This window comes from Lepisosteus oculatus, chromosome 3 (assembly GCF_040954835.1).
Source record: "Lepisosteus oculatus isolate fLepOcu1 chromosome 3, fLepOcu1.hap2, whole genome shotgun sequence".
Taxonomy (NCBI): domain Eukaryota; kingdom Metazoa; phylum Chordata; class Actinopteri; order Semionotiformes; family Lepisosteidae; genus Lepisosteus; species Lepisosteus oculatus.
Window position 1 is genome coordinate 6,805,183 of NC_090698.1, and position 27,752 is coordinate 6,832,934.

Consider the following 27,752-nt stretch of genomic DNA (forward strand, 5'->3'; position numbering starts at 1 on the left):
CTGGCGACTGGGGATCATAACGTGTTGTCCTCTGAACCTTAGTGGATGTCCTGTCATTTGGGGATGTACAGTTTTCAGAAGATTGACGGTAAAAGAGTAAGAGAGTATTCAAGACAGGAGTAACGAGAGAAACACGGAGAGAACAGATGGTCACAATTCCTGGACACAGAGATACCTGGACATAGTATATCTAGTTTACATGTAACATATACACACCAAAAAAGTATCTGCTGCTGCCAGATTGTTTAACAGAGAAGAAGAAAAACAACAGGTCAAAGAAATAGCAGGAACACTGTAATCAGACACAAAAGGTTTTTAACTTGGCAAGAGAAAGTAACGTGTGACATCGCTGCTGGTGATCAAACTAACTTAAAGGAGATTTCCAGTACCACCACAGCTACAGGAATAAAAAAGTGAACAGACAGTGGGGGGATTAATTAAATGATATGCTCACAGTACTCATCTGAAGTTTAATAGACATGATGATCCCCTTTTGTGACTTGACAATGAGAATCACCTTCAATGCAGTACATTCAAAAAGCGATCAACAACATTCATGCAGTATTTTAGCACACACTGAAAAGATGCATGGTGCAAATATTATAGTAGAAACAAAAGGGTGATTCAAAACAGACAGATCAAACTCATAAACCTGATAAGTGATCAGAAATTGTTTTATAATTTGTGCAACATATTTTCACACTTCCACGTGTTTACCAACATATTAATTCCTAAAAGTACTTGTGATTATGAATGCTATTTGCATGATGTAAAAGATTAGTGAAAACACAATAAACCCAATCTTGGCACTGTTGCATTTTGACTTATTAATTTGATAGTGACTCTAGACCTTTCCACTGCATGCTTTGCAGATTAAAATGGTGCTTCTGGAGTTTCACTGACAATGAAAATAGATGACAGAAACATGTAATCTGTTGAGATTGCAGTTATTTATCTGTATAACAGTCAGTTGGTTTTGGAAAGATTATGTGTGGTATTAAGTGTGGTATAATTGAAGAAAATACATTCGGAATCAGTAAAAACAGGACTGCAGCCTTCCAAAAATATTTAGTTTGAATCAGAGAACATATTCAGGAGAAAAATAAATTAAAGTCTAGAAAGTATGAATGAAGTAAGAATGGTCTCTGTTGCATTAATAGAACAATTAGTAAAACAAAATAAGGAGAAAGAAAGCACTCTACAGGGAAACTAAAAAGGAGCAAGATCCAGAGAACAGAGAGTGCTGAATTACAACCACGGGTCAAAAAAACTTTAGAATGGCCAAGAGAGACATAATTCTCTTAAATAATTAGATGATTTTGAAGATGACAGAGAAATATCTGAAATAGTAGTTAATACAGCTGTTTTCTGAAGAGGAAATTAAATCAGCAAAGCAGGGGCTGAAGCTATTTGTGACTTAATAAAATGTAACCTGCGGTTTTAGATGGTTTTGAACCAGTTATACAAGAGGAAATGATGGATGTTCTTGAATGGTCCTTTCTAGAGCCCCCCCAGCCCATTCTCAAGGTGGATAAATTCCTGAAACTGATGTTTGTGGGCATGAAAATTAATGCATGCATTCTCATTGATAACTGAATGAAGGGTAGAAAACACAAAGAATATTGCCAGGCAACATATGTACAGTAAAAGGGGAACTGTAGCCCTCTTCTTTCAAGTTGGTTTACTGTTTTTGTTTTAATTTAATGTTTTAATGTTTTTTTTTAAGGTCTCCATGGGGTCACTCATTACTCTACCACCCCACAGCCCATTCTTAAGACTTTTTTGTCCCATTTGAGTGTTAAACTTTATCTCCATACTGTATGTCTGTTCTTTTGACACCATTTTCCATGACTTTCCTCCTGTCTGACAGAGACCCACGGGGCAGCATGATCAGGTTCCAGACTGTTTATTTACAGCTTTTAACACTTAAATACAGCTGCACACAACATATTTGAAACAAACAAAGAAACACACAAATAAATAAAGTGACCACGTTAAATATAAAGGAAGTGCAAATCTCTTTCTCAAAATTCATGGTATGTCATGAGCACCCTACAGTATTTCATTTGAAATAGAGTAATTCAAGGAAGCCTGTAAGAAACTGAGACACTGTAGATAGATCATTGAAACTAAACATAGATAATGGGTTTAAATCACATACAATACATAAATATTATTAATGTAATTATGTATTTTGTAATTTTACATTTCTTTGTCCTGTCAAAACAGAAAAGCTGCTGAATAACAGACTCCAAAGTCTAGAGTTAGGAATCGCCTATTCTAGTCTGGCCATCTTGAATGAAAATGAAGTAAGTACAGCCATTTACAGCCAATATAATTAAAATAATACAACACAGGTAATAATGAAGTCCCATGGTCCAAATGAAACCATAACCTTGCCTCACTCATTAAACATAAATGACAAACTCAGTCCTTTATAGCCCTCTGCTTCTGCAATTCTGTATACTTGACACTGATCTTGTAATTTCCTACCTGTGGCAGCGGTAAGTGTTAATAAACTTAATACTTGGGATGATATAGCATAGCATTTACATACCTTGTATAGTCAACAATATAAATATACTCAGTATAATATAAAAATCTCTGTGTTGGCACTGGCAAAAACTGAACATTGATGTGAAAAATGTTAAACGGTAAGTAAGGGGGTTAGGATTTAGGGTTTAATTAGAGTGTTAAGGATTAAGATTAATGAAGAGGGTACGGTTTAAGGGTTCAATTCCTGGGTTAGATTAAGGTTCAGAGCTAGAAGTTAGGGTCACGGTGGAAATCCTTGTCTGAGATCCCAGATTGTGCTGTGACCAGGAGTCACGGATTCTGCAAACTTGCATACATATGGCTGATGAAACTGTACTCTGTTGAGAAATAAAGTTATTAATTGACTGTGATGCTTTTCACAGAAGTGTCGCTAACTGTATCAGTCAGGAAACAAGGCAATCTGACTATTCTCGACAGATAGAGCAGAGGCTGAACACTGCTGCTGAGGTCCATGAAGGCAAACGCAATGTGATGAACATAACACTTAAACACAAGAGGAGAGAAGTAGTTCTGGAAAGGGAAAAGAATGACAGGTGGGAAATAATGAAACACTATAATGGCCAGAATGATAAGGACCATGTTGAAGGCCTTCTTCTTCACAGGATGCATCTCATCCCTCCCTGGGCCAGACCTTTTCAGAGCCCAGAGGATGGAAAGGTTACAGAACACCATGATGGAAAAAATTGTAAGGATCATAACACTGAACACACGGTGAAAGTCCTTCACTGCGCCCGCAGCGTAAGAAATGGCGTAGCTAATGATAATGACCATCAGCACCTCCGCACAAATGATTCTGTGCTTCTGACCCCTGAATTTTGTGAAGGTGATGGGGTGCAGCACTGCTAGGTAGCGGTCCAGACAGATACAAGTGAGCAACAGGGGAGAACCATCTTTTATACCGTACGCGACAGACTGGACTTGCCAGACGGTCGCATGATTCAGCAGTAACCTGTTGAGCAGGTCAACAGGAGACATGAGGCAGAAGAAGGTGTCCAAGATGGCGAGGTTCAGGATGAAGATGTCCGAGGTAGTGAAATCGGCTTTGGTCCTGCGTAGAAGCCACAGCACCATCAGGTTGGCAGGCAGTCCCAGGACAATGTTGATAGCCTGTGCGCTGACGTATATCATAGGTCCCGCGGGGATGACTTTGCACTCCTCGAAGAAACTCGGCGGCTGGACTGTGGCGTTGGGCGTGTTGTAATTGGGGAGAGGGCTTGAGTTGGTGTAGAGAGCGTCTACCATCTTTGCTGAACACTAAGAGACACAAACAGACATGGTTAGTCTTAAATCACAGCATACAGAGCTTGAATTCAGTGAATCATGACTGAAAAAGTAACCAAGGTCAAAATCAACGTTTCTACGTAAAATGTTTTTTTTTTTCACCTGCAATAAAATATCCTTTTGTTTAATACATTTAATTAAAACTACTCTCTGGTACTTTATATTTTACATTTAAGTTTCTATTAGCCTCTGGGAACACCATCAGTCAAAACCTCAACACTTATCTCATGTGCAGGTTGGAAAAATTGTATCGGCTTGGAACTGCCTTGCCTTCTAGCTGGTTTTCACAACGGTTACAGCCTGAGAATTTGTTTTCTCTTTGGTATCGTACAGAGTTTTCATCAAACTCATCAACAACATACTGATGCTCAATGCTGGATTCTCAAGTACACTTCAGAGTTTGCGATGCAAATTGGCCAGTGCAAGTCTGAGGTTAAGCTACTGTATGTGCCCCAGCAAATGTCTGAGTGTTTATCTCTCAGTTTTATACAGAAGTGCATTGTGCTTATGATTTACCTAAGTGCTGTAAAAAAACATGTCACCCTCACCACCAATGCCCTGTGCATGAAAATGTGCTTGTGTAGGAGCAGGTGTCACTTTGCATGTACAGTACAAGGCATAATCAGACTGCAAGTGAATAGTTGCTAAGCCGTGCATCAAGGTATCCATCCAACGTGTTAACTAGTTTAGTTTACCCATTCATACATCACTTCATTAATCATTCACTTACAAAAAGCGATTTCTGACACTTCGGAGATGTAACTTCCTTCCTGGACAGAGTGACAGCAATGAATGACAAACAAACTCACTTCCGATGGCTTGTACATTGTAAAGGCTTTTTTCCCATATTGCAAAATTATTGTCATGTCAACTGAGTTGTACATACACAGTGATTAACACACAGAGCAATTATGTAGCATGAGTCATGGTAACAAGAATGATCTAAGTTCTGAACTGACCTCATATGTGTGACTACCAAGACCTACGGATTACAAAACATCCTCCTGCTCATACGCAGATTTCTGCTCTCTTACATTGTAAGGGTCATGTGTTTCAGCAGCACAAATATGAGTAATGACAACACGCTACTGTTCCAGTCAACTTCTAATGACAGGATTGCACTCCACACCTTGCAGCATTTATTTAACGCTTCAAAGCACATTTTAGGATTTACAGCAGAGTTTGTTCATTGGTATTAGAATTGCATCCATTTTTGGTATTTTCATGTTTGCGTACACACAAAGAAGCCTAAGATCGCCCAAGTCAGTTCCATTGCTTTGTCAAACTAATGAAAAGCAGTAACCTGAGTATTTCCCACCTGTGGGGGAATTCTGACCTGACCAGCACTTAGCAGTAACAGGTAAAGTGTGGTAGCAGTGCGGACTGCAGAGGACAGGGCTCACGACTTGATTGATGTGTAATCTGACCGTTGCTGGGCAACTGCCATATGTTCCAGAAGCCAGCAGAGCCCTGGGCGATGGCTGTCCAGTGATGCTACTGATGGCAATCTCTAGGATAAAAGCCCATTGTTTTTCGTTGCTTGAGTTAACAGGAGGTATACATCGAAATGCAAAATCGTTACCTCCCCTTTGACTTTATGAAGAGATGCTGATATTTCGACTGCTTGATGTATTAATGTAATAAAATGAAGCATTTTTTTTAATGTGTTCTAAGCATACTGTTACATAACTATATTCCTTGTTCGGAATGGCTTCCTTGTTTCCCAGTGGATATTATGTCCTTTTTTCTTAATTTACAACACTTACTAGCAGTAGTAGGTATATCTGAGTACTTACAATGGTTTCATTTATTAAAGTTGTGCACCAATCTTATGTACGTACTGTATAAGCAATAAATGAATTTCTTAGGTCTGTTTAAGGAAATGTAGAAAATTGCAGTATATTTTAAAAAACAATTGTAACTTAATAGCCTATAACACAATTTTAGTCATGTTGCTTAGGTATTTCAAGATTTACATCACAGCTACACAGTTTGTGGCTTCTACACAGTTACAGAAGTTTAAGAGGTTACACAACAACTGAGCTCAAAAACTGATAATCTCCAATAGGCACAGGAGCCTCTGTCACGTTCTCTAAACTAAAGGTGAGGCATTAAAAAAGTAAAATTGGCAGGAAATTTTAACTAGTTTAAACTTGCTATTGTACATTTAATAAGCATTAAGGAATTGTCTTTTCTATTATAAAGTTAATCGTATAAAGTATGCTTTGTGTATTTTATGATTGGAGCAGTTAGACCAGTTAGGCTTTATATTGAAAGACTCTTAAATGTCCTAACTTCCATACCACAAAAAATGCATAAAGTATATATGTTCTGTGTATCTACATACATGACAACAAAATACTCCTTCATTAGATTATGCATATTTTACCAAAAAAGTGGAAGTAATTTGAGTGAGTTTCTGTCACGATCCGCACGCGAGCACTTAAACGCCACCGCATTCCCATGAGCACCTCTCATCCCGCGCACTAATTAATCAATTATCATTCCACACTCTTCCCTATTTATACCCTCTCAGTCTCCGCTCACTATTGAGCCTCCCTCTTCCGAGCTCAACCCTCGCTGTACCTTTCTGGGGAAAGAACACTTTAAACCTAATCGTCTTTTGGCTCTCGAAACCCCTTGCTCAATCCCTTGACTATGGCGTCGCTTTCCGTTTCTAGGACTTCGCATAGGCACCTAACCAGACGCTTCACTGCAGCCCCTGACAGTTTCTTTCTGGATGAAGGCGATAGTGCTCGTATTTGTTTGTTATGTAAAAACAGCTGGCAGCTGGAGATCTATTTGCATGCAACTCTTCTCCTCTCAGGTGACTGTACAGTCCTGCATTAAGTCCATAATACTGGAGTCTTTGCTCGCAAGAAGGTTCTCTTACCTGCTAGAACTGCAGCTTTCCTTGGGCGTCCAGTTCTTTCTTGTTCGGTGGTACTGTATGTCTTAATTCTAGATTTCAGCACTTCAGATGTCCTTGATTTTGCTTTGGGGCCATTTCCTTGCAGCCAATGGCAACGGCTCTTTCTGACTGTGAATCCAGGTCCTTTGTCTTGACCATTAATGTCCTGCAACACGAAGGCGTGGTGTTCCTTGCCGCACAGTTAGGGCTACTGACGTAAAAATGTGCATACTTTCAAAATTAAATCAGGGAAAGAAGGAACTGACATTGCCCAAAACACTGCAATGCATTTTCAGCTGGCTAACCAGGAAACACTGACTTCTCCTTTTTGTCAATTCAATCAGCAGCAAAAGTCATACTCAGGAGTGTTGATTCAAGCCCCTGAAAAGTGTTCACAAAGTCAGCCACGATGACATCTTCGAGACCAGAACTGCTTCAGTTTGGGATGAGTTCCTTAGCAGTCTTCTCGACAGTCGTGATCACTACACAGCACGGCAACTAAACAAGCAAGGTGTAAAAGTCCCCTCTCCTTCGTGAGCTCTTTTACGTTCTTCGGTGAAATCCTCCTGGCACCAGCATCAAGCTTATATTCTTCTCTTCATTGTTGACATTTTTATAAAATAAGGTCCTTGCTCAGGAGTACCACAGTAGTGTCCAACTCAGCTCATGAACTCCACCTTCACATCCGACAGCTCTTACAAGTATTTTTACATATATCATTTAGCCTAGGTGTCTTAGAAACTCCCACAGCAAAACTGTTTTTTGGCAAGAAGCATTCTGAATGGAATGAAAACAGCTGTCAGAAACGGGTTTGTGTTCCAATAAGAAGCAGCTGTTGGGTAGAATATTCAGATCCGTTTTTTAAAGAATATATTTACATAGTTGCAAACCCCTGTCATTTTTAGATATTATTAAAACCTTTTTGGCAAAAAACATTGACTTGTTCTGAAGTAGTACAGCCCTTTATTTAAAAATGCTTCCTTTTTAACATTTAAATGAACTTCCTGTTAGTTTCCAGTTGTGTCTTGCACTCTGCTTTCCCCTTTTCAGAGTCTGCATTTTTAATGCATTTAAAGCACACTAGAGACCATGTTGAAACATTTATAAAAGCTGATTGCTTTGTCCAAAGTCCACTTTGTACTAGACCAGAGGTAGTGTCTCCCCTTTGCTTGATGAGTGTAGAGGGATCACCTGTTTATTTAGTCATAAGCAATGATTTATGGTATCCTGGCTGTGGTGTAAGTTTTGAAAAGGCGAAGAAAACTATTTAAATTTTTCAAGCACTCACATGTCTTGGGTAGGGTAAAATATGTACTGTAAATGAATGCAATCATCTTCCTGTTTTTTTAAAGGCCACTTTTTATTATGTGTTTTATTATGGTTGAGATAATACCTCCAATGGTTGCATGGCTCTGTTGGTTGAGTAACTTAATAACACTTCGCTATGAAGTAATGATTAGTCACAAGAAAAGATCCGGCATTTCCTGGCTTTGTGCCCTTCTTATACCCATTAATAGTCAAACTATTAATAACTAAAACCAAATTGTGGGTTGGCTTGAGATCCTTTTCTTCAAAAGCTAATTTGAGCAATGAGAAAAAAACTCATACTGAGCCTTTATACCAAATTACTGTTGCTATATCAAACACTATGACTTATTGTGAAGTCTTGTGTTATGTTCAGGTAAAGTATTTAAACATAATTATGAATGTTGGTACTATCAGGCTGTGTATGTCTCTCAGGATTAAGATGGGATCAATATAAAACAAGTAAATGTGTTACTAAGTCCTCATAGAACACGTCTATTGGTGCCCTAAAGTGAAGTTTTAGAAGGATTCACAAGAGACACTTCTGCACCAATCCCTTCTGCATGATATGTTAACATATCTGACCACTTTGTTATTCGGCTATGAATTCATCCAGCTAGAACACACTCAAAGTACAAATTTTCAGCTTGATCCCGATATGTACAAAAGGCAATGGACAACTGAGACTGCCACAAATAATCTCAGAGACATCACCAATCCTGAGTCAACATCCATAGGTAGCAGCTCTTTACGAAATGTATAACAAGTCATTTTAAAGAGTGTGCACGGCTATACAGTGTAAGTCACACCGAATCTTACCTTCTTGGCGGCTTTTCAGGAAGACGACCCCGTAATTAAGACGACCCACCGCCTCTATCAGGTTCTGACACTGGTGAAAAACAAGAGAGATGAGCGAAGTCAAATCGGACCGGCTTCCTGAATCACAGACTTATAACAATGCTGACAGAAGAGGTGAAGCAATACATTGTAACACTGGCTGATTGCCTGGAGGGAGAAGGGAGTTAATTGCGCTCAGCAGAGGGGAGTTCCATGTGCTGAGCAGGGAGGCAAACAGGGCATCGCCAGGACTCGGCCCCTCACTGTGGCACATTTCCCAACACCTCAGAACGCTCAGCACCGTGCCGCGTGTTCATTCAGGATCCTGCCCGGTCACACTGCGCCTCTTCAGCAAACCCTCACCCTGAACTGGACCGGCTTCTCCTCCAGTATCTCCGCTTTGACTCAGAGGTTCAGAGTGTCGAAGAAAAGTCTTCACTCAGGTTAGGTGTGGTCAAGCAGAGTCCCTTTATACATGCGCATGGGGAGGATATAATCACGCGGACCTGAGAGCAGCCTCTCATACAGACCTGTGAGTAACCTCTCCACCGAGATGATAAATGCAATGAGTTTTATACCACAAATTCACACTTAGAAAGCTTCTAAGTTTCCATATTAGGAGTTGTTTTTCTCTCTACAAACATTTCTTTGTAATTGACCACATTCTTCTTAAGAAGCAGTTCGACCTTGCATACAGACAAAAGGAAGTACTGTATATAAATAAAGGTGTGAAATAAGATAGACATACTGCAGTTGTACCATTAATATCAAAAAGTCAAATAATATGCTTACAATTATTCTTTCATATTGTTGCTGGGTAAAAAGCATTTTTCAAAGCCAACTAGTCACTATCTTATACACTTTAAAAAAGGTAAATGCTAAAATTCTTCCTCAAGAGGCAGCGGGCGAGAAGATAAAGGGAGCAACCACCAGGCGGCGAGAGCTGTGGAGCCTGACTGACACCATCGGCACTGCTTCACAGACTCCTGCAGTGCAGAAGCATCTGCAGGTAAGGTCTAAGAGCTGTAAGGTGCATAGAGACAGAAGACCTATAAAGTTACTCACAAGTTTGGAGAAGGAGAAGAGCGATGTTTTGAGGAAGGCAGGATGACAGTGTGAAGGAGGGCTGTGAGTTCTTATAATAAGAGAGTGAATGAGGAAGTGGGCTCCGATCTAGGAGCAAAGCTAAAGCACGTTCAAACAATCCCCAACACACAGGATGTAACAGAAATGCCAGGGGTCGCTACAACAGCAGCTGAAACTGACTGGAGAATTGCACCGGTGGTACAAAGAGAGACAGAACGGCAGGCACCTACATGCCAGTCTCACCTGTGCTGTACCTCTCCAATTAGGTAAATGTTCATTAGGGCTAAAGTGGGATAATTATTTTAGGTGGCCGAAATGTTCTAGTCAAAAGTAAAAACATGTATTCATATTTTTTGAGAGGGCGTAATTATTAGAGGTGGTCTACAGGCTTAGGAAAGGTACACTGCATTCATTACCTTGATTACAAACACATAGAAAGGTTTTGATGGAGTCCCATATCCAAGGACGAGTCTGAATGATGTGGAACCCAAAGGTAAAGAAGGAGACTGATGAACAGGGACTAGACAGTGCTGAGGCTGATAAATGCAGCCAAAGTGGGGTGTTGTAATGAGGACCACTAGTCTTCCTAATTTATTTCAATGTCAGTCTAAATGAGTGTTTTAAAAACAGAAAAACATTCTTGGTTGGATTAAGAATTTACATCGAGTAAAGGACAGACATTTAATCTTTATTATACAATGGGTGTTTGTGTTAATGCATAATGCTTTATCTATAATTAATCCAATACCCTTTACAATAATAATAATCCTAATAATCCCCATCTATGAATTGGCTTCATCACTCTGTACTCCTCCCACTGAGAGCTGGTGTGTGGGGAGAGTACTGGTGCACTATGGCTGCCGTCCCATCATCTAGATGGATGCTGCACACTGGTGGAGGGGATCCCCAATACCTGTAAAGCGCTCTGAGTGGAGTGTCCAGAAAAACGCTATATAAGTGTAAGCAATTATTTACAAATTGAAAGACTGTTACTCATTTTCAACATGCAAAACTGAAGCCTCTCAATTCCTAAGTATAAGATAAAAGGCTATTTAGGAACAAGTAAAGGTTTATTCCAGGCTGAAAAGAGAAGAGAAAAAACACAACGTTTCTTCAGCTGTGTGAAAGAGGAAAGTCAGCAGCTGCTAAAGCAAAAGAGAACAACAGCCAGGAGTGTAGGGGAGGCAGGAGCAGGGGAGGCGGAGTGTACACTCAGGTGGCGCGAAGTCGAGGGAGGTGGTGAGGAGAGGTGTGAAGTCGAACCCTGCAAATGAATGGAGAGGACTGGAGAGAAACGAGTCTGTCGTTGAGAGAAGGGGGAAGGTGTGATCCTAAGATCCCATCTCCTCTCCACTTTGGGTCTCCTTTGGGCTTTGGGTCTCATTTGCTTCATCAGCTGGTTTCCTCTTCCTCACACCTGAAGAAGGCTCCACAGCCAAAACATTGTTTCCTTTCTTCTCTTTTCAACAGGAAATAAACCTTTACTTGTTCCTTTGCAGCCTACATATGCTGACGCAGCTCCCTGCTTAAACTACTAAAAGGCTATTTAGCCCATTTACCTGTCCTCTTGCTTTACTCGTTGCGATTTGAATAAATGGTCCCAGTGTAGGAAGGTAGGTCATCAGTTTTGAGAACAACAGTTTTGTGTAGCTTCTTCCATACATTGTATAAAAGCACTTCTTGTTCTTGTTTTTTACGGCACTTACCATGGCCCCAGAAAAACAGATCTTTTCCTTTTTTTGCAGGATTTTTAATGTCAAATGATGTAAAAGTTTTACACCTCTAAATGAGAAGCAGACATTAATAACAAGTACATAGCTGTATGCCTTTATTAATATCAACCAAGTAATATCTGTCAATCAAATATTACAAAGATTTTTAAGCAGTCATAGAATGCATAATATAAAATAGTGTATAAATGTGTTAATTATAGCACCAGTGTGGACTAGCAGAAACTAAATATGGAGAAATCTACAAAAACAGCTTTATAAGACTAGCTTACATTAGTGATCTTGTTGGCAATATAATGCAACAAAATCTCAAACTACACTAGTAACACAGTTATCCAGGCATAAGTCCACCATATTCAACAGACAGCAGATGAAGTTGCATGAAAATGAATGTGAAATCCTATATACCAGGCACATAATATAACAAGTGAAATAGAAGAGGCTGGGCTGTTTTTGATCAATACTTTTGAGGTAAATGCACATCGAGATTCTGAAGTGTTTCGTGGAGTCTAACTACCTCGAGTGGAGAAATGATAAACTATAGTAGTTCAGGTGGGGAGCTGCGTCAGCATGCGTAGGCTGCAAAGAAACAAGTAATAGGTTTATTCCATGCTGAAAAAAAGAAGAAAGAGAACACAACGTTTCGGCCGTGGAGCCTTCTTCAGGTGACACAAACCTCGGATAAACGAAACACAATCACGTCAGAAACCGCGCCGCCCTCGTTTTCTATCATCCACCGCCACTGAAGCTTCTAGAATTTACGCAAATGATAAACTATGCCAGGTTGTGCTAGTTAAACCGTTAAATTCAGACAGGCATTTATATAATTGTATGAGGAACCACTCGAATAATTTAGTGAGTAAAACAGAAACCGTTCAATATAGTTTAGAAAACAGAAGTGGCTCCTTTAGGTTGGAAAAGAAAACGTAAGGTTTTATTTAGTGGCTGACATTTTTCTCAAAGCAAATAACAGTTTTGCACTCTTTGCACGGCTGCACATCTTAAAAAACTCATGAAGTGCACTGTACAAGGGATTAACAGTACTGCCCACTGTCACTTCTACATTTCCCCGTAAGAAAGGCTGGCCGTTCTTGTGCAGACTCCTCAAGAAACTTGGCCAGGTTTCAATAAACAAACGTCTTTTATTCAAATTCACGATGGTTTCGTTGACAAAACAAAAATCAGAAGTTTTCTACCATAACCAACTAGTCCACAAACCTCGGATAAACGAAACACAAGCACGTCAGAAACCGAGCCACCCTCGTTTTCTATCGTCCACCGTCACTGAAGCTTCTAGAATTTACACAAATGAACTTGAGAGATTGGTTAACAATCTTAAAGGCATACACGCAATTGCGTAATAAAACAACGTGGTTTTCAAATAGCGGAACATCAACATATTTTTGACTACGTACTTACAGGATTGTTTTTAAAAGAATATAACCAAAAATTAAAACACCACATGGCTCCTACACCTACTTAGAAATTTAAACCCACTTAAAAATATTTCCTCTAAGTTTTCATTTTGCTGCTTGCGTACAATAATACATACTTTTATATTGTAACGCATACGGCCGACATCAGGGGTTGTGCGAGCCGGCTCACCACCGCAGCCGTCGGGCTGATGGGAGATTTCCCTTTAGCTCAGCTGGTTGGGTCCCTGTTGAGTGACGCCGAAGGCCCGGGTTCGAGTCCCCAGCGGTGGGGGGGGCCGACCTGAGGTGGTAGCGGTGAGGGTGCATACACACGTGTACCAGAGAGCGCTACAACATTTTACAGTGTGTAATCCTCCTCATCACTATCTAAGTTCCAGAGGAGTGATATCACCAGTACCAGGACAAGGGCAGAAACACCTGCGACTCAACACTCTCCCACCCTACGAACTCCAGAAAACTAAGTAGAAAACACCTGGATTTAAAGGCAAGAGCAAATAAACAAGGCGACAGCAATCAATCTGGTTCTTGAACCTGTATTCTGCAGTGTTTGACACTCTTTTGCAGAGACACAGAATAAAGCAAATTGCAGTCCTGCTCAGGTTATGGCTATTTCTGTCTGCCACTCCATCTGATAGCAGCCCTTTCACAGAAACAGTGCATGATGTCTGAGTGCTTTTTCTGTACAGATGTGAGAAATCACTCTCGTTTCCTGATGCTGCAGCTCAGACAGTTGCAGACTACAGTTAAAAAAACGTGTAGTCAAGTGGAAGTAATACAATTCAGTAAATGCACAAGAGATCTACAAGAATGCACTTACCCGAATATATGAAAATTCTCTCTGAAACTAAATGAAAGAGCCTGATTTAAGACTGTATACAAAATCTCCAGTCCTGATCCAGGGCTACATTTCAGAAGGTTCTAGCAGTTTGAGCACCTGAAATCAAGAAACAATGAACCAGACGAATGTACTGTAGAAAGATTGGACTTGGAAGGCAGTGTCTTAATTAAAAGAATTGGTTGTTTCAGTGCAGTTAGTTAACAGCACAAGTGGTTATTGATTATTTCTTCACAGGACTGATGCTAAACAGTGGCAACATCAGCATGTTCACCACAATCACAACCCCGCCAGCGCATCACCTTAGTCCCCCTGCATTTCAGTGGTCCATCTTTGATCACAGACAAGCCTCCCTGGACTTCTAAATCTTACTTTGCATGGTGAAGTCTGCATGGTCCGAAGTTCTCCTATCTTCACTAGGCATCATTCACTCCTATTTAGGCATTGACCTGACTCACTCCAGGTCACTATAGCCATTAGCTTTAATGCTAGCTACACCGGCTGATCCCATTTGGCCAGGACACCTGGCAGTCTAATTAACAAGCACTCACACCCCAGACAGCAGCAGTAGCCAGTCAGGTGTGCTGTCTCGGAGAGACATCAACAGTCTGCTGGTGGTATAGCACAGGAGTCCTCAGGACCCTCTGCTGTCTAGACTCCCCACCCAGCTGTGGGGAGAGAATAGGCTGCTACTTTGCCACACGTTGCCCTATTTCTCTAGGTGCAAACATCTCCCATCAGCCCTGGCTCAGCTGGCCAGACCTGTTCCTCAGGAGCACACTTCAACCCTGCTGGGCCTAGCAAACCAACCACCATGCAGTCTGCTTATCCTAGCACTTGTGATGTCCCTCGGTACAGCCAAAGCTAGGTCTTCTCACACTTCCTACACTCACTGAGCCCCACGGGCCTGTTAGGCAGATGAAATCAGTGTTACAGAGCTCTCTCCCTCTCCCACTTTCTCTCCCACTTCTTCACCCATTCTCTTTCTCTCTCCTTCTCCCTCACACTCTACCTCACCCTCTCCCTCTCCTTCTCCTTCTCTCACTCCTATTCCCACTCCCTCTCCACTTCCTCTCCCTTTCCCTCCCTTTCCCAGACACAGTCTGAACCCTCTTCCTTCTGGCTGCTCTTATTCACCTTTCCATTAGTCCAGGGAAGAGGCCAATTGTACTCATGCCTATTCTGTCTGCTCCTTCTCTTGTGTGGAATCTCACTCCCTGTGGGTGTCAGTTATTCTACGAGCCCAGGTGTGTCACATTATAACCTGTTTTGTGCATTAAAAGGTGGGTTTCTCTTATAGCCACCTTTTACTACCTCACACATACCAACATTTTTTTAAACTACAGTACTCTTGGGTTCTACACAGCACTTTCATAAGAGGAAGAAGAAAAGTTACAAATGAAAGCAAATTATTATGCCCATCCAACCTATATAGTTATTTTAGGCACTAATTTCTGCAAGGACCTCATGCAGCTAGGATTCAATAACAAGACTGTGTAGCTTGTCCCATACTCTCAAAATCTTTGTGTAAAAAAGTGACTCCTGTTCTCATAGTACCCGGGGCAGGAGTGCAATGCAATTCTTTATAGTAAGTTTGCAACTGCGTCCCTCATGTCTCAGATCTTGGTTTCTTCCAAGAGCTCCCCTGGTAAGTCTGAGTAACAAAGGGTGTCCAGCTTCATGTTCTGTAAGCCTTTGTTTCAGAGGATATGATGTTCTCCCTGGGTCCTTCCCTATTCTATTTTAATTTTACACTAGATTAAGCCACTTGCCTTTAAAAAAGAACATCTTGCCATGATTTAAAAAATCCCAAGTGAGGTAATAAATTGTGTTTTTTTTTCCACTAAAGGAGGTGAAACTACTGAAAATAAGAGACTGACTAACATAAATACATACATTAAATAGAGAAGGCGAAATGTTGCTAAACTGTGATAATACCAGCTTTATCTCTGCAAATCACTGTTTATGAACTATCCTTAGTTTCTAGTGCTCATCAGGGAGTGTGCATTAAATTATTTGTGCTTCTGTGTCACTCAAGTGTGTGTCACACAATGATAACTTGTATGTTCTTATATTTGACTTTGTGTTAGTATTTATACTGTATATCAGGTTGTGAGAGATGTTCTTGTACATGAGGTGCATTATTAACACTTTATAAACTGAATTTAGTTAAAGGTTGTAACAGTAGATATTTGCGTTCTATATTTTAAATACACAGCACACATTAATAACAGCATATGTAATAATACACACTTAATAAAGTACAATATTTACAATGTTGTACTGGTTCTGAATAGGCAGCTACTGTAACTCAGTTCTATGTCACAAGTGTCCACAAACCTCAAACTGAAGGGTTCAGATTTTAAACTTTACTTATAAAGTGTTCATTTTGTGTTTGTGATCAACTCCTTTTAAATACCTTACAGAGAAAGACTTCAGCCCACTGAAACTCAGCAGTTGTGAGCCTGGCCAGTACCTGGATGGGAGACCTACTGGGAAAGGCTGATGCTGGAAGAGGTGTTAGTGGGGCCAGTAGAGGGCGCTCACCCTGTGGTCTGTGTTGGGCTTAATAGCCCAGTATAGTGACGGGGACACTATACTGTATAAAAGGCGCTGTCCTTCAGATGAGATGTAAAACCAAGGTCCTGATTCTCAGTGGTCATTAAAAACCCCAGGGCTTTCAATTTTTCTCAAAAAGAAAGGGGTGTTACCCCTGTGTTCCAGCCAATCATGGCCTCATAATAAACCCCATCTATGAACTGGCTTCATCAGTCTGCTCTCATTTCTACCAATAGCTGGTGTGTGGTGAGCGTACTGGCCCACATTGGCTGTTGTTGGAAAGGTGGGACTACACATTGCTGGTGGTGGAGGGGAGTCCCCATTATTATTATCACCATTGAGCATCTTGATTCACTGATTGTTTTGTTTGTGAGCAAGAAAAATACAATCATTACAGCAAGATGTACTGTAGACTGGTAACAGAACATTCTGAAGCTCTTACAAATACTTGTAATTGTGGTTGAGAACAGGAAATATTTACAACAGGAAAAAAATGGAACTTAATCAAAACCCAGTCTTACGAAAACAAGGAAAAAAAGTATTGCAAGTTCCGCTTGAAGTACAACGGGCAGAGTTATTTCGCTGAGTTGCTCTAATACTATGAGTAATCACAGGAACACTTTTGGCTTGGCACTCAGCAAATCAGTTGATTCAGCTGTTGTACTTCCCACTAGGGGAGCCTTCCGTGTGGAGTCTGCAAGTTCTCCCTGTGCCTGTATAGCTTTTCTCCAGGGACTCAGATTCATCACACGGTACATGTAAACAAACAGATTCATGCTCTTCTTCTGAGCATATCTTGTAATTACTGGCCTCTCTATGGGGAAAGCGAGCAATGCTCGTTAGACAGCACAGTGTGAGCAGGGTAAACCGCTGTGACATGGAAAGAAACTTTGGCTGGCAAAAAAGGAAATAAACCGAATTGTTCGGTTGTCCCCAGTCTGCCCATTCATTTGTCCCAGTTCAAAGGCAACATGCAAGACCTGAGCTTGTCTGGTTACTTCAGGCCCAACTGGGGTCCCAGTCTACTGCATTAGCCCTCTTTTCCACACTGATCTTGGCAAGCAGGGCTTCCTGAGTGCAGAGTCCCAGATGGGACTGGCTGAAAACCTCTGATGGCCCTCTCACTCATTTCCAAACCTTGTGTTTTACGTGCAGTCCTTTTTTGTTTTCAAAAACCCAGATCTTTCACACAATGCGTGCTCAATGTGAATATATCTTAATGGCAAGGGGGGGTTAAGATCATGCTAAGGATGCTCACAGAGGCAGTGAAAAGACAGTTAAGTTAGGCGAGGGGTGCAATTTGGGGCACATGTGTACCTGGACGAACGTAGATGCCAGCCGAGTGTTTGTTTTTCCATTGAGCTCATAGCAACAACAAAAAAAAAACATTTGAAGATGTCAAAACGTCTAAAAAAAGAAATAGAATGGGAGAAAAAAGGGAAATTCCGAGACTGAAGGACAGAATCTGTTTTTCAATGGACTTGATGTTTGCGTAATACATGAAAGCAGTAAAAGCTGGCATTTTGAAAGATTACCAAATTCACCGTCACTGTGTAACATTGCACAAATTACGCTGAGTTTACTGTTAATTCTTTTGATGATGAAATCACAAAGGCAAAAGAGCCTCTGGAATTTCTGCACACTGTAAAAAACCTGGACCTTGCAGTGATGTTACGTAAATTAACTGTTTTGATTTACAATGCCTTGCATTTTTGATTACAGTGCCTTGCACTGTTGAGCAAGAGTGTGTCCCCGACAGAAATAAATATTGAAGCAGTTCAGGTGGGTATCTGCGTCAGCGTGCGTAGTCTGCAAAGGAACAAGTAATAGGTTTATTCCAAGCTGAAAAGAGATTAGAGAAAACACCAAGTTTCGGCTGTGAAGCCTTCTTCAAAGGCTATTACCTGTTCCTCTCCATCTGTGTTCTCAAAGATGTTTTTCCTAACTCCTACATCAGCAAGACTTTTGAAACTAAAATTATCCTGCAGCTTGGATCCCACCTTTCCCCTTCTCTCAACCACAGACTAATTTTCTTCTATATTCTCTCTATTCATTGTAGGTTTCATTTCACAGTTTCTACACCTATCCTGACTTCACACCTCTTGATTGGCCAGTCTGTCTGTCCCCTGCTCCCACCTCTCACTCCTCCTCTCTCCCAGCTTTTGTTCTCCTGCTACATTACCTTTGCTGTATGCCCTGTCTCTCTCACACCTAAAGAAGGCTCCACAGCCGAAATGTTGTTTTCTTTCTTCTCTTTTCAGCCTGGAATAAACCTATTACTTGTTCCTTTGTAGACTACGCATGCTGACACTGACACAGCCACCCACCAGAAATAATAATTGACCTGTTACCCAAGAGTCTTAAAACAAAATGGACAAATGGAACTGGTTCACACATATCACCATGAGTACATTAACAATTCAGACTTCAAAACTCAACATGTTAACTTGAATTCCCACAAATGGTGAATGCCCTCAGTACCTAGAGTAAATAAAGGTTCTGGCAGGTGGTGGGTTTGAATCCCAGGTGTGGTACTGTTGTTGTACCCTTGAGCATGGTACATCACTCAGATTGCTCCATTAAAACACCATGCTGTATAAATATGTACAAATGCAAATTGATTTGGATATATATCTCTCTTTAAAAACTTTAATCAAATGAATTAATAATAATCATGCGTAATTAATAACAATGAAATGGACCCCAAATCAAATATTGATTGTAGTCCAGCAAAGACCCCACACAGCTGCTGCTCTCACCAAGCTCCCTAACAATTCCAGAGGGCACCTCCACACAGTGCAATGTCTATAAGACGGATCCTGTGCAATAACTCCCTGATGAAGTTGCTTACAGCTCACAAAATAATTGATGTCTGTCTTCCATCCTCAGGGAAAAGCCATTGGAAGAATCCTGTAAAGGCAAAGGCATCCAGAGGTGCTAGAAAAAACTGACAGAAGGAAATACTGAAACCATTTTCCTTATAGTGTATTAACAAGAATTCCATAGACATGTTGCAGATGTGGATCGTGTAGGCAGGACTGGGACTAAACACAGCAGTTCTGTCTGTAAAGGAGATGTGAGGAGACTTCCCCTTGTGTGAACGTCCTTGGATTCCTCTCCTGTATTGGTTAGACACACTCTGTGAGACTCCAGTACAATCAGGGAATGTTGGCAGCCATAGGTTACAACGCTGACCCAGACACTACAAGATGAACAGGTTCGGTGAGTTGGCCTCTTAGAGGTACTTTAAATAGCAGTGTGAATCTTTCATCAGATAGGAAACAGCATTCGATACATGGTCTGACACCCAAACAACCACTCAGCCACTTTCCATACTACAGGGTTTAGAGGAAGCTAGTGCCATTTTGACTCACCAGAACACCAACAAACTTCCTATGACCTATCATCCTCCTGCCAGATGATGAGATCACCAGGGCAGCCCAAGGACTTCATGATTTGGGATTGGGACTATGCCTGGCCACACAATCATGGGAAAACAAGGAAAACAGCAGGGGGCTAAGCACACTGCCCTGAGGGGCACCTATATTGACAGTCAGCATGGAAGAAAGTTTCCATCGTCCCCCACAGTCTGTATTCTGCCAGTCAGGAAATTCATAATCCAGCTGCAAAAAGAGGCTTTGATGCCCAAGTCATTAAGCTTCCTGACTAGTCTGGATGGAACTACTGTATAGTGTTAAAAGTGGAGCTGTAATCGATGAATAGTATTCTGACTTATGTGTCTCTATCATCCAAATGAGCCAGGGCAGTGTGAAGGCAGTGATAAATAAATCCAACCAATTGATCGAATCAATCAATACTTTGTTCATTGTTCAGTCCCTTCAAAATTGGAAGAGACTGACCTTGATCCATGAATGAAGCAGGTTGAACATGCTAGTGAGCTCATCCCACTGCATTGAAACACTTTCAATGTGACGTGAGTGTGACAGCTGAAGCACAAAGGAGCGTTGTTGTGGCTGTGTACCAAAAAAGAGACAACAGGGGGCGCTCTTCTCCAGGCAATAACAGAGCGAGCATTGGCAGGGAATTAAACAGCAACACGTGTGTGGTGCAGGCGAGATGAAGTCATGAAGTGGTTCAGTTTTTATTAAGAACACATGGGTCTGTAGCATGAATATTGCATCCTTGAAACATGGGTATCAGGATCCACCATGTGCTAAAGCCTGAGCTTACATATTCTAGATTTTGCTAATAAAAGGCAGACTGAAGATATTAGCATACAATCTTCTTTATACCTGGAGACTAAGTTGTAGTGTGTTGAGAGTCTCGTATAGCTCTACACACAAACACAAACAGTACTCTCTTTATGAGCAAAAGCAGTTTATTGAACTAGCCAATCAAAACAAAAGGCTCAAATTCAAGGGGTCAATTACTCAATGTACAGCAAAAACAATCTGCTCAAAGAAATGGTACAGGTTGCTTCATTTTCAGTGGCTTAAACAATGTGGGCTATTTACTGTAGGTAAACAAGTCAGGAATAGTGATTGAAAACTATAAAGGTCAGAAAATGTAACATTTAATTAAGTTTCAATCTGCATTTTCAAAACGGTGTCTCAAAATAATACTACTACAAGCAACAAAATAATAAAAACATTTTTTTTTTACTTTTAAAAATTACCGAGATATAAAAGCATAAAGCATAAAGCCTTAAATGAACAGGCCTGTGAGTGGCTTCAGGGCTGGAGAGCAGATTAATGCCTACAATGTGAAGGTCCCAAGGTTCTCCTTTATTATCAACCAACGATCAATCAACATTTTTTCTCCTATAGCACCTTTCAATCCAGATCATTTTCAAGGCACTTTGTTATCAGTTGAAGGGACCAATCACAGTTAGCCAAGAATGCACCAGTGCTGCACAGCTGGATCCAGCTGTCAGGTGTCTCAATGCTTTACAGTGTATCTACCACGTGAGCGTTTTGGCTAGTAGTTAGGGCTTCTTTGGAAAACAGCACATCTTGCCTGAGGAGTTTGGCTTGTCCATTTTAGAAATGTAGAGCACTGGCTCAATGCTGCAGCTGAGATCCATGAAGGAGAAGAGGAAAACGCTGATGTAGCACTTGAAATCATGAGCAGGGAAGTGGTACTGGAAGGGGAAGAGAGCCACAGGCGGGAGATAATTAAACACGATAATGGCCAGAATGTTTAGAACCATCTTGAAGGCCTTCTTCTTCATGGGGTGCATCTCCTCCTTGCCTAACACTGACCGCCTCAAGGCCCACAGGATGGAGAGGTTGCAGAAGACCATTATGGTGAAGCAGGTGAGAATTACAATGCTGAAGGCCTCTACTATACTACCTATCCCAAGGATGGACTTGGTCAGGGAGTAGGCTATTGTAAAACCCCAAACGGCCGCAGCACAGACTTCCCTGTAACTGCGGTCTTTGATCTTGGTGAAGGTGATGGGGTGCACCACGGCCACGTAGCGGTCCAGACAGATGCAGGTGAGGAACAGCGGGGTGACGTCTTTTAGCCCATAGGAGAACCTCTGGGCGTACCAAATCCGCTCATCGTTGAGAAGCAACCGGTTAAGCAGCTCGACAGGAGTCATGACGCAGAAGCAGGCGTCCAAGACGGCAAGGTTCACGATGAAGATGTCAGAAGTGGAGGAGTCGCTGGCCTTTCTCAGGATTAGCCACATCACCACCAGGTTGGCCGGCAGGCCGATGGCAAAGTTGAAAACCTTCACGCCAAAATAGAACACGAAGCCGGAGATGTCCGCCTCGCAGCCAAGGAACTGGCTCCAGGGCACGGCCGTGATGTTGGGCGCGCTGGAGTTGGCGTAGGAGGCCTCCATCGCGGGGCACGGGGCCTGGAGAGAGGGAATCGGATGGCGAACTGTCAAGGGCCGCTGTCAGAGAGACCACAAGAAGAACACAGAAACACTTTAGTCCATTTTAGTCCAAGCTACAGTACAGCAATCGGAACCAGGGGAACAGGGTCCTGGTGGGAATTCAGGAAGCAAGATTAATGGGATTATCTGTTAGGGGAATTCATGTCGTACAAGGTAAACGTTGACGGCATTATCAGTATGCATACAAAACCCCACCTACGGTATGTATTTATGAAATGCCATTTGTGCCAATAGCACTGATGCAGTTCCTTGTTCAGAGCACACCACAGAGTAGAGAGCTTTGAAACAAGAACAGGGTTATGAGCAGGTCAGAACGTACAGCTGGTGGTAAACATTCAACGTGTCAGTTTTTATGCTAGATATTTGGTTTCATTTGGTATCAAGTTAGCATGACACTCATATAAGTCATGTGAGTGCATTTGTCTTTCCCTCAGTTTAATTGTCAACATAGCTGTTGAAATACTAACAGGCAAGCACCTGTGTCAGAGTCTCTAGAGTTTAAACCACCTTGCGCTAATATGCAATTAGCCACTGTAATCAGTATGCAATAAAATAATGTGTAGTGAAACAGACAATGAAATTTCATATTCTTATACAGAATACATGAAACAAAAATAAGTCCCCTTGTAAGCTTAGATAGCTTTCTGAATGGGGGAGTGTGTCTGAGGAGCTGGGTTGGGGAAGGCTTTTGAGCTGTAACACAGTGGAAATTTTCTGCATTTCGTCCCACGGAGTCAATCTTTACACCGACACAGTGAAATCAAGCACACAAGCCTGTGACGAGTGTCAGGGCACAGGGCTCTGAGACCTGACTGCAGTGTGCATAGTGTGAGCTTGGCTTCGGGTTAACAGCTCCTTACACTTATAGAGCGTTTTTTTTTATTTATTGGACACTCCACTCAAAGCGCTTTACAAGCAATGGGAACTCCCCTCCACCCCCACGCATGTGAAGCAGGCCTGTGCTCGATGACCCACTGTCTTCATTTCTCTTTTTAGGCCACCGGTGCACCTGGATCACCACAACCTTCTCGCTGCCCATTCCTGCGCTCAGTCCTCTGGGAAGACATCCCCCATGCTGCTCCCTGTACTTGCTCTAGAGCTGATCACCTCTGCAGTAACAGCATGACGTCTGGGACACAGCATGCCTTTTTACAGCAAAGTCGGCCAGTTTGATCCTGAAGAGCATTACCCCACAGCCACAGAGCTTGCCTGCAGAGCAGTAGATCTACTGTAACACTCCTGGGAAAATCACAGAAACATGAGTAAAGTCCACAAAATAGAAATACCTAGAGATTAAAGAAATTAAAAGAAACCTTTAATAATAAGAATATCCGCCGATGCGCTTGACTGAAGGAGCTGAAAATAGAATGGGATGAAAATATTTTCAGGAATTAGAAAATCGCACTTGGTTCTATCTAGTTTATTCGTCCCCTGTTTGACAGTTACAATGTACTGTATATATGTGCTCCTGGCATATACTGGATTACTTTGCATTCAAAAGTCCTCCAGAATCTTTGTGCTTCTCAAATTGGCTTGCTGCTGTAACAGTATTTGCAACTATACTCTATGTTGAAATCATCTGCAAGAAGTTTGACTATACCAGAGAAGATCATTGATATTGACGAGCATATGTACTTGTCCTCATTAAGAGCTGCAGTGTAATTGTTTTTCATCCTCGGACAGTGGCCAGCACTCCCGTCTGGTGTGTTAGGTGACAGTGAAGCAACCAGCTTCCCCCAAAAGAGGAAGCTCCTGTCCCTCCTGCCTGAGCAAGACAAACGAGGGGGCGAACTTTCTATTCTCTGGGACCAGTGATGTGTGATGCAGTGTCTCTCTGACCTCATCCCTCTCCTGCTTGTGTACGCAGTCATTTGGATGGAAAGCAATTAGCTCTTAATTAAATCACCTCCTGAGTCCCAGATGTTCCAGTAAGAAACTCACGATTCCCCTGTGCCTTGCTCAGTGTTCACACACTCACACAGACAATATGCACGAGGCAGCCCAGGGAAATCCTGACTTTCTTACTGGGAGAGAGGGGAGTTCAGAGAGGATTTAATTATGAGCTAATTGCCTTCCTTTCAAATGGATGCAGGTGCACGGGTCTGCCTTGCAGGAGGTGAACAGAGATGCTGTGTTGCTGTGCTCTGGGAAAAAGTAAGCTTGACCCTCCATTCCTCTTGTTGAGAGCAAGTCAAGTCGGTTTTTCCACTGATCAAAGGCACGTATCCTTTTTCTGTCGGCGAGCTCCACGCATCCTTGCAGGAGTGCCCGAGCTGATCGGAGAAGCAGAGCCTCTCTTGCTGACAGCCCTGCAAAGCCTCAGACGCCTGGCGTGTCCCAGCAGCTGCTCCACCTCAGAGGCACTCAGCCAGTCTAATCTCTCCACTTCAGCAATTCCAGTCTCAGCTCCAGCACATACAAGCTCACAGGCACCGCAGACCTTAGCCTGCACTCGATGCCACTGTGCTTACTGGTTCAGCCACTCAGGAAACTGCCCCTGCCTTCTTTACAAGTTTTTTTACGGTCACTAAGCCAGATATAGAACAAGCCTTGATTGAATTTGCTCAACCTAGCCTCTCCAGTCATTTGGTGAAGTAGCATCTCCCTTCTCCACCTGATCTGCTGGGCAGTGGGGCTGCTGGGGCAGAACTGGGCAGAACGGCTACCCTATGTCACTCAGCTGGGGTAGTGCATGCCGTGATGGTTGATCTGCTGTGTTGTGGGCCCCCTCCATTGTGTAAAGCACCTTGGGTTTGAAATTTCAGTTCATTTCAGTAAAGTATTTTGGCTATATAATGACACTTAAGGTACGCAGTTAAACAGCTTGTAGTATCAAAGACTTGCAGTGGAATGGACAGGGCTGTTCAATTCTGGTGCTGGAAGGCTGGTACTACTGTATATGTCTGCAGGATTCATAGGTCTTTTTAAAACAGCAGCATCTGAAGTCCAGACTGGGAGAAGTGACTTAAGCCAGTAACCGACTGGTTTACCTTTTTAAGGGTTGCATTGGAATAAAGACGTTTGAGGTCACATTGACCCTCCAGGACAAGGATTGGACAGCTCTGCTTTATCTCAGCATCATTTCTTTCACTTGTTCAATCATCTTCAAGCCTTTGTGGAAGATGAACTCCCCTTTTACTGCTGTTCGCACAAAGGCAGTCAATTTAATTCACTTGAAATTAGGTTTTATCTACAAGGGAAGCTAGGAGTCAGGAGTTGGAGCTGGAGCAAGGTGCCCAGGCCCACCCTGACTGATCCAAGGCCTACCCAATCAGTCCAAAGTAATTTAAGATTTTTTTCCCTTGAAAATTACGTAATTGCAGTGGGGTAGTGCACACGTAGCCTAATTAGCTATTGATGTCATCAGACACTCTTAGAGCCATCTAACGCAAGTTTTTTGGTTTATTAGCAAGTTAACGCACTGTTAAGAGTAATAGTCACACATCCAAGTACATCACGCAGTGTTGAGAGACTCTTTTCAGCTGTTAATCGGGTCAAGACGCATGTGTGATCCTCAATGTCATCAGATTGTCTGAACAGCTTGTCTATACTATCATTTGAACGGGAACTTGCAGACTCTCTAGACAGCGATGAGATTATCAATATTCAAGCCCCAACGCCTGAGTCTGGTCTAGAAGGCCAAAACCTCACAACAGAGGTAGGCACTGATTGTTCTTTTTGTGTGTGTGTTTCCACCGTGACACCGTAGCGTTTGGCAGCCTAGGTAATTATGGCTTAACCTGTGTGTGTGTGTGTGTGTTAGAGAGAGAGTATGTATATATACTGTATAAGGTTGATTATACCACATGAGGATTGGATTGTAAATTTGTAGGGCCCCTGTGCTGGCAGGACGGTCAGATAGAGCCCGGGCCACCCACTTTTGCACAGGCCCAAAAATCAATTCCTGGCTACGCCCCTGAGCTGGAGGTTTCAGAATGAAAGATTTCCTCAATTACGCGGCGTGTGACCCGCTGCCTGTAATGTTAGCAAACGAACCCCTGTGGAATTAACAGTGCTCATTAAAGGACTGCTTGACATTTCCACCTGTGTCTCTGCATCATTAATTGGCAACCAATTAAGAGCTATCGAGCGTAGTTTATTCAACTGGTTTTCATTCCAGCTGAACCTGTGATTCTGGCCCTGATATGCAGCAGTCCCAGCTTGTGTAATTAGATCTTGTACTGTATAACCTCAGCCTGGATTTGGATTTCAGGAGCACACTGGTGATGCCAGACATCATGGAGGTACTGCAAGGTGATTAGCTCTAGAATTGAATACATTTGAAATTAATTAATCACAGAGGAGTCTTCTGTGTTTAATTTGCATATGCTTCTCCACATTTCCAGGCGATATGGTTCCCTCTCACCTTCCAAACACAAGTGGGCTGGTTTAGTTACCGCCTCTAAATTATCCCTGTGTGTGTGCACACGAGCCCTAGATCGATCCTGTCCAGTGGGATAGCAGTGACCTGTGCCCTGACTGTCCGGGATAGGGTCTGGCTTGTTATAACCCTTAACAGAGTTTACAGGCAGTGCAGGAGAGATGACAGCAGCCAAGATCACTCTCACCTCAGTCGCCTTGACCCCTTATCGTCCCTGATGTCATTTCCTAAATTAAAAAACTGGAAGTATCATAGCGAGCCTTTTCTCCTGCACATTCATGTTTTGCATTCCTCCTCCTTGGATCCTCTCTCTGTACAGGGGTCCCAGCCAGGCCTGTTAAGCCGAAGCTTTCTATGACTGAGCACTCAATAAACATTTAGAAACATTTTGTTCCCGGGTGTTGTTCTTCCCTCTGAGCCAGACAAAAGCAGCTTTCTGCCCACTGGACGAATAAAAACTGCCTCAGACATGTTGCAGTCCCTGCTCAATGTGCTGCTGCAGTGGATTCTCTATTCTCTATATCTGCTTGTGCTCCAAAACACAGATGAAGCAGATGGTTCCACTAGTTTGAAAATTGGCTCCAGGCTTCATATTCATCGCAGCTCATCTCTTGTGTCAAACGATTAAAACCAGATAGACCCTGGACTGCTGCCCAGTCACAGACTCTCAGACACATACAGCAGCGTCCCAGCAGGAATCGGCAAAGTGTTAAAGCACTAAATTCAGATCACAATGACAAGAGTCCTGCTGTGGGCAAGAGCCCCCTGCTGCTCTTGTTCTGCTCTGGTATTTAACAGAAACAGCAGAGCTGTGACCGGGGAAGCAAGGTGTACATTCAGAGCTCTCACCTGGAGGCTGCTGTACAATGAAGCCTTCCTCCCCAAGTGTGTTTTACACATTTCTGTACATTCAATCTACTCCCAAACATATACTGCTCTGTATCGTCATTGTTATAGCATATCTCA

General features: G+C 42.2%; 2 protein-coding genes and 1 long non-coding RNA gene across 8 annotated transcripts; 1 reads left to right on the top strand and 2 right to left on the bottom strand.

Moving 5' to 3' along the window:
• Positions 1-1,890: 1,890 nt before the first annotated feature.
• On the bottom strand, positions 1,891-10,047 carry LOC107076603 (proteinase-activated receptor 3-like). 4 transcript variants are annotated; one of them, XM_015340693.2, is made up of 4 exons: positions 9,956-10,047; positions 8,873-8,942; positions 6,731-7,525; positions 1,891-3,810 (listed from the first exon to the last, which is right to left on the bottom strand). In XM_015340693.2, the coding sequence occupies exon 4, from the start codon at positions 3,796-3,798 to the stop codon at positions 2,893-2,895; it is 906 nt and encodes a 301-aa protein (XP_015196179.1). In that variant the 5' UTR covers positions 3,799-3,810; positions 6,731-7,525; positions 8,873-8,942; positions 9,956-10,047; the 3' UTR covers positions 1,891-2,892. The 4 variants fall into 4 exon arrangements, with proteins under 4 accessions (XP_015196179.1, XP_015196181.1, XP_015196180.1 ...); XM_015340695.2 differs by lacking the exon at positions 9,956-10,047 and adding an exon at positions 9,254-9,332; XM_015340694.2 differs by lacking the exon at positions 6,731-7,525.
• On the top strand, positions 9,332-27,172 carry LOC107076605 (uncharacterized). 3 transcript variants are annotated; one of them, XR_011186481.1, is made up of 3 exons: positions 9,332-9,422; positions 9,787-9,899; positions 23,402-27,172. It is a non-coding gene; the product is annotated as an uncharacterized lncRNA (long non-coding RNA). The 3 variants fall into 3 exon arrangements; XR_001477800.2 differs by lacking the exon at positions 23,402-27,172 and adding an exon at positions 19,426-20,544; XR_001477801.2 differs by lacking the exon at positions 23,402-27,172 and adding an exon at positions 16,404-17,422.
• LOC107076592 (proteinase-activated receptor 3-like) lies at positions 21,426-22,558 on the bottom strand. Its single transcript, XM_015340635.2, has one exon. It carries the CDS (start codon positions 22,346-22,348, stop codon positions 21,482-21,484), a length of 867 nt encoding a protein of 288 aa, XP_015196121.2. The 5' UTR covers positions 22,349-22,558; the 3' UTR covers positions 21,426-21,481.
• Positions 27,173-27,752: the final 580 nt, after the last annotated feature.

Bases quoted from the DNA above. Each gene is read 5' to 3' on its own strand.
- LOC107076603 (XM_015340694.2), bottom strand. From the start codon at position 3,798: ATGGTAGACGCTCTCTACACCAACTCAAGCCCTCTCCCCAATTACAAC.
- LOC107076592 (XM_015340635.2), bottom strand. From the start codon at position 22,348: ATGGAGGCCTCCTACGCCAACTCCAGCGCGCCCAACATCACGGCCGTG.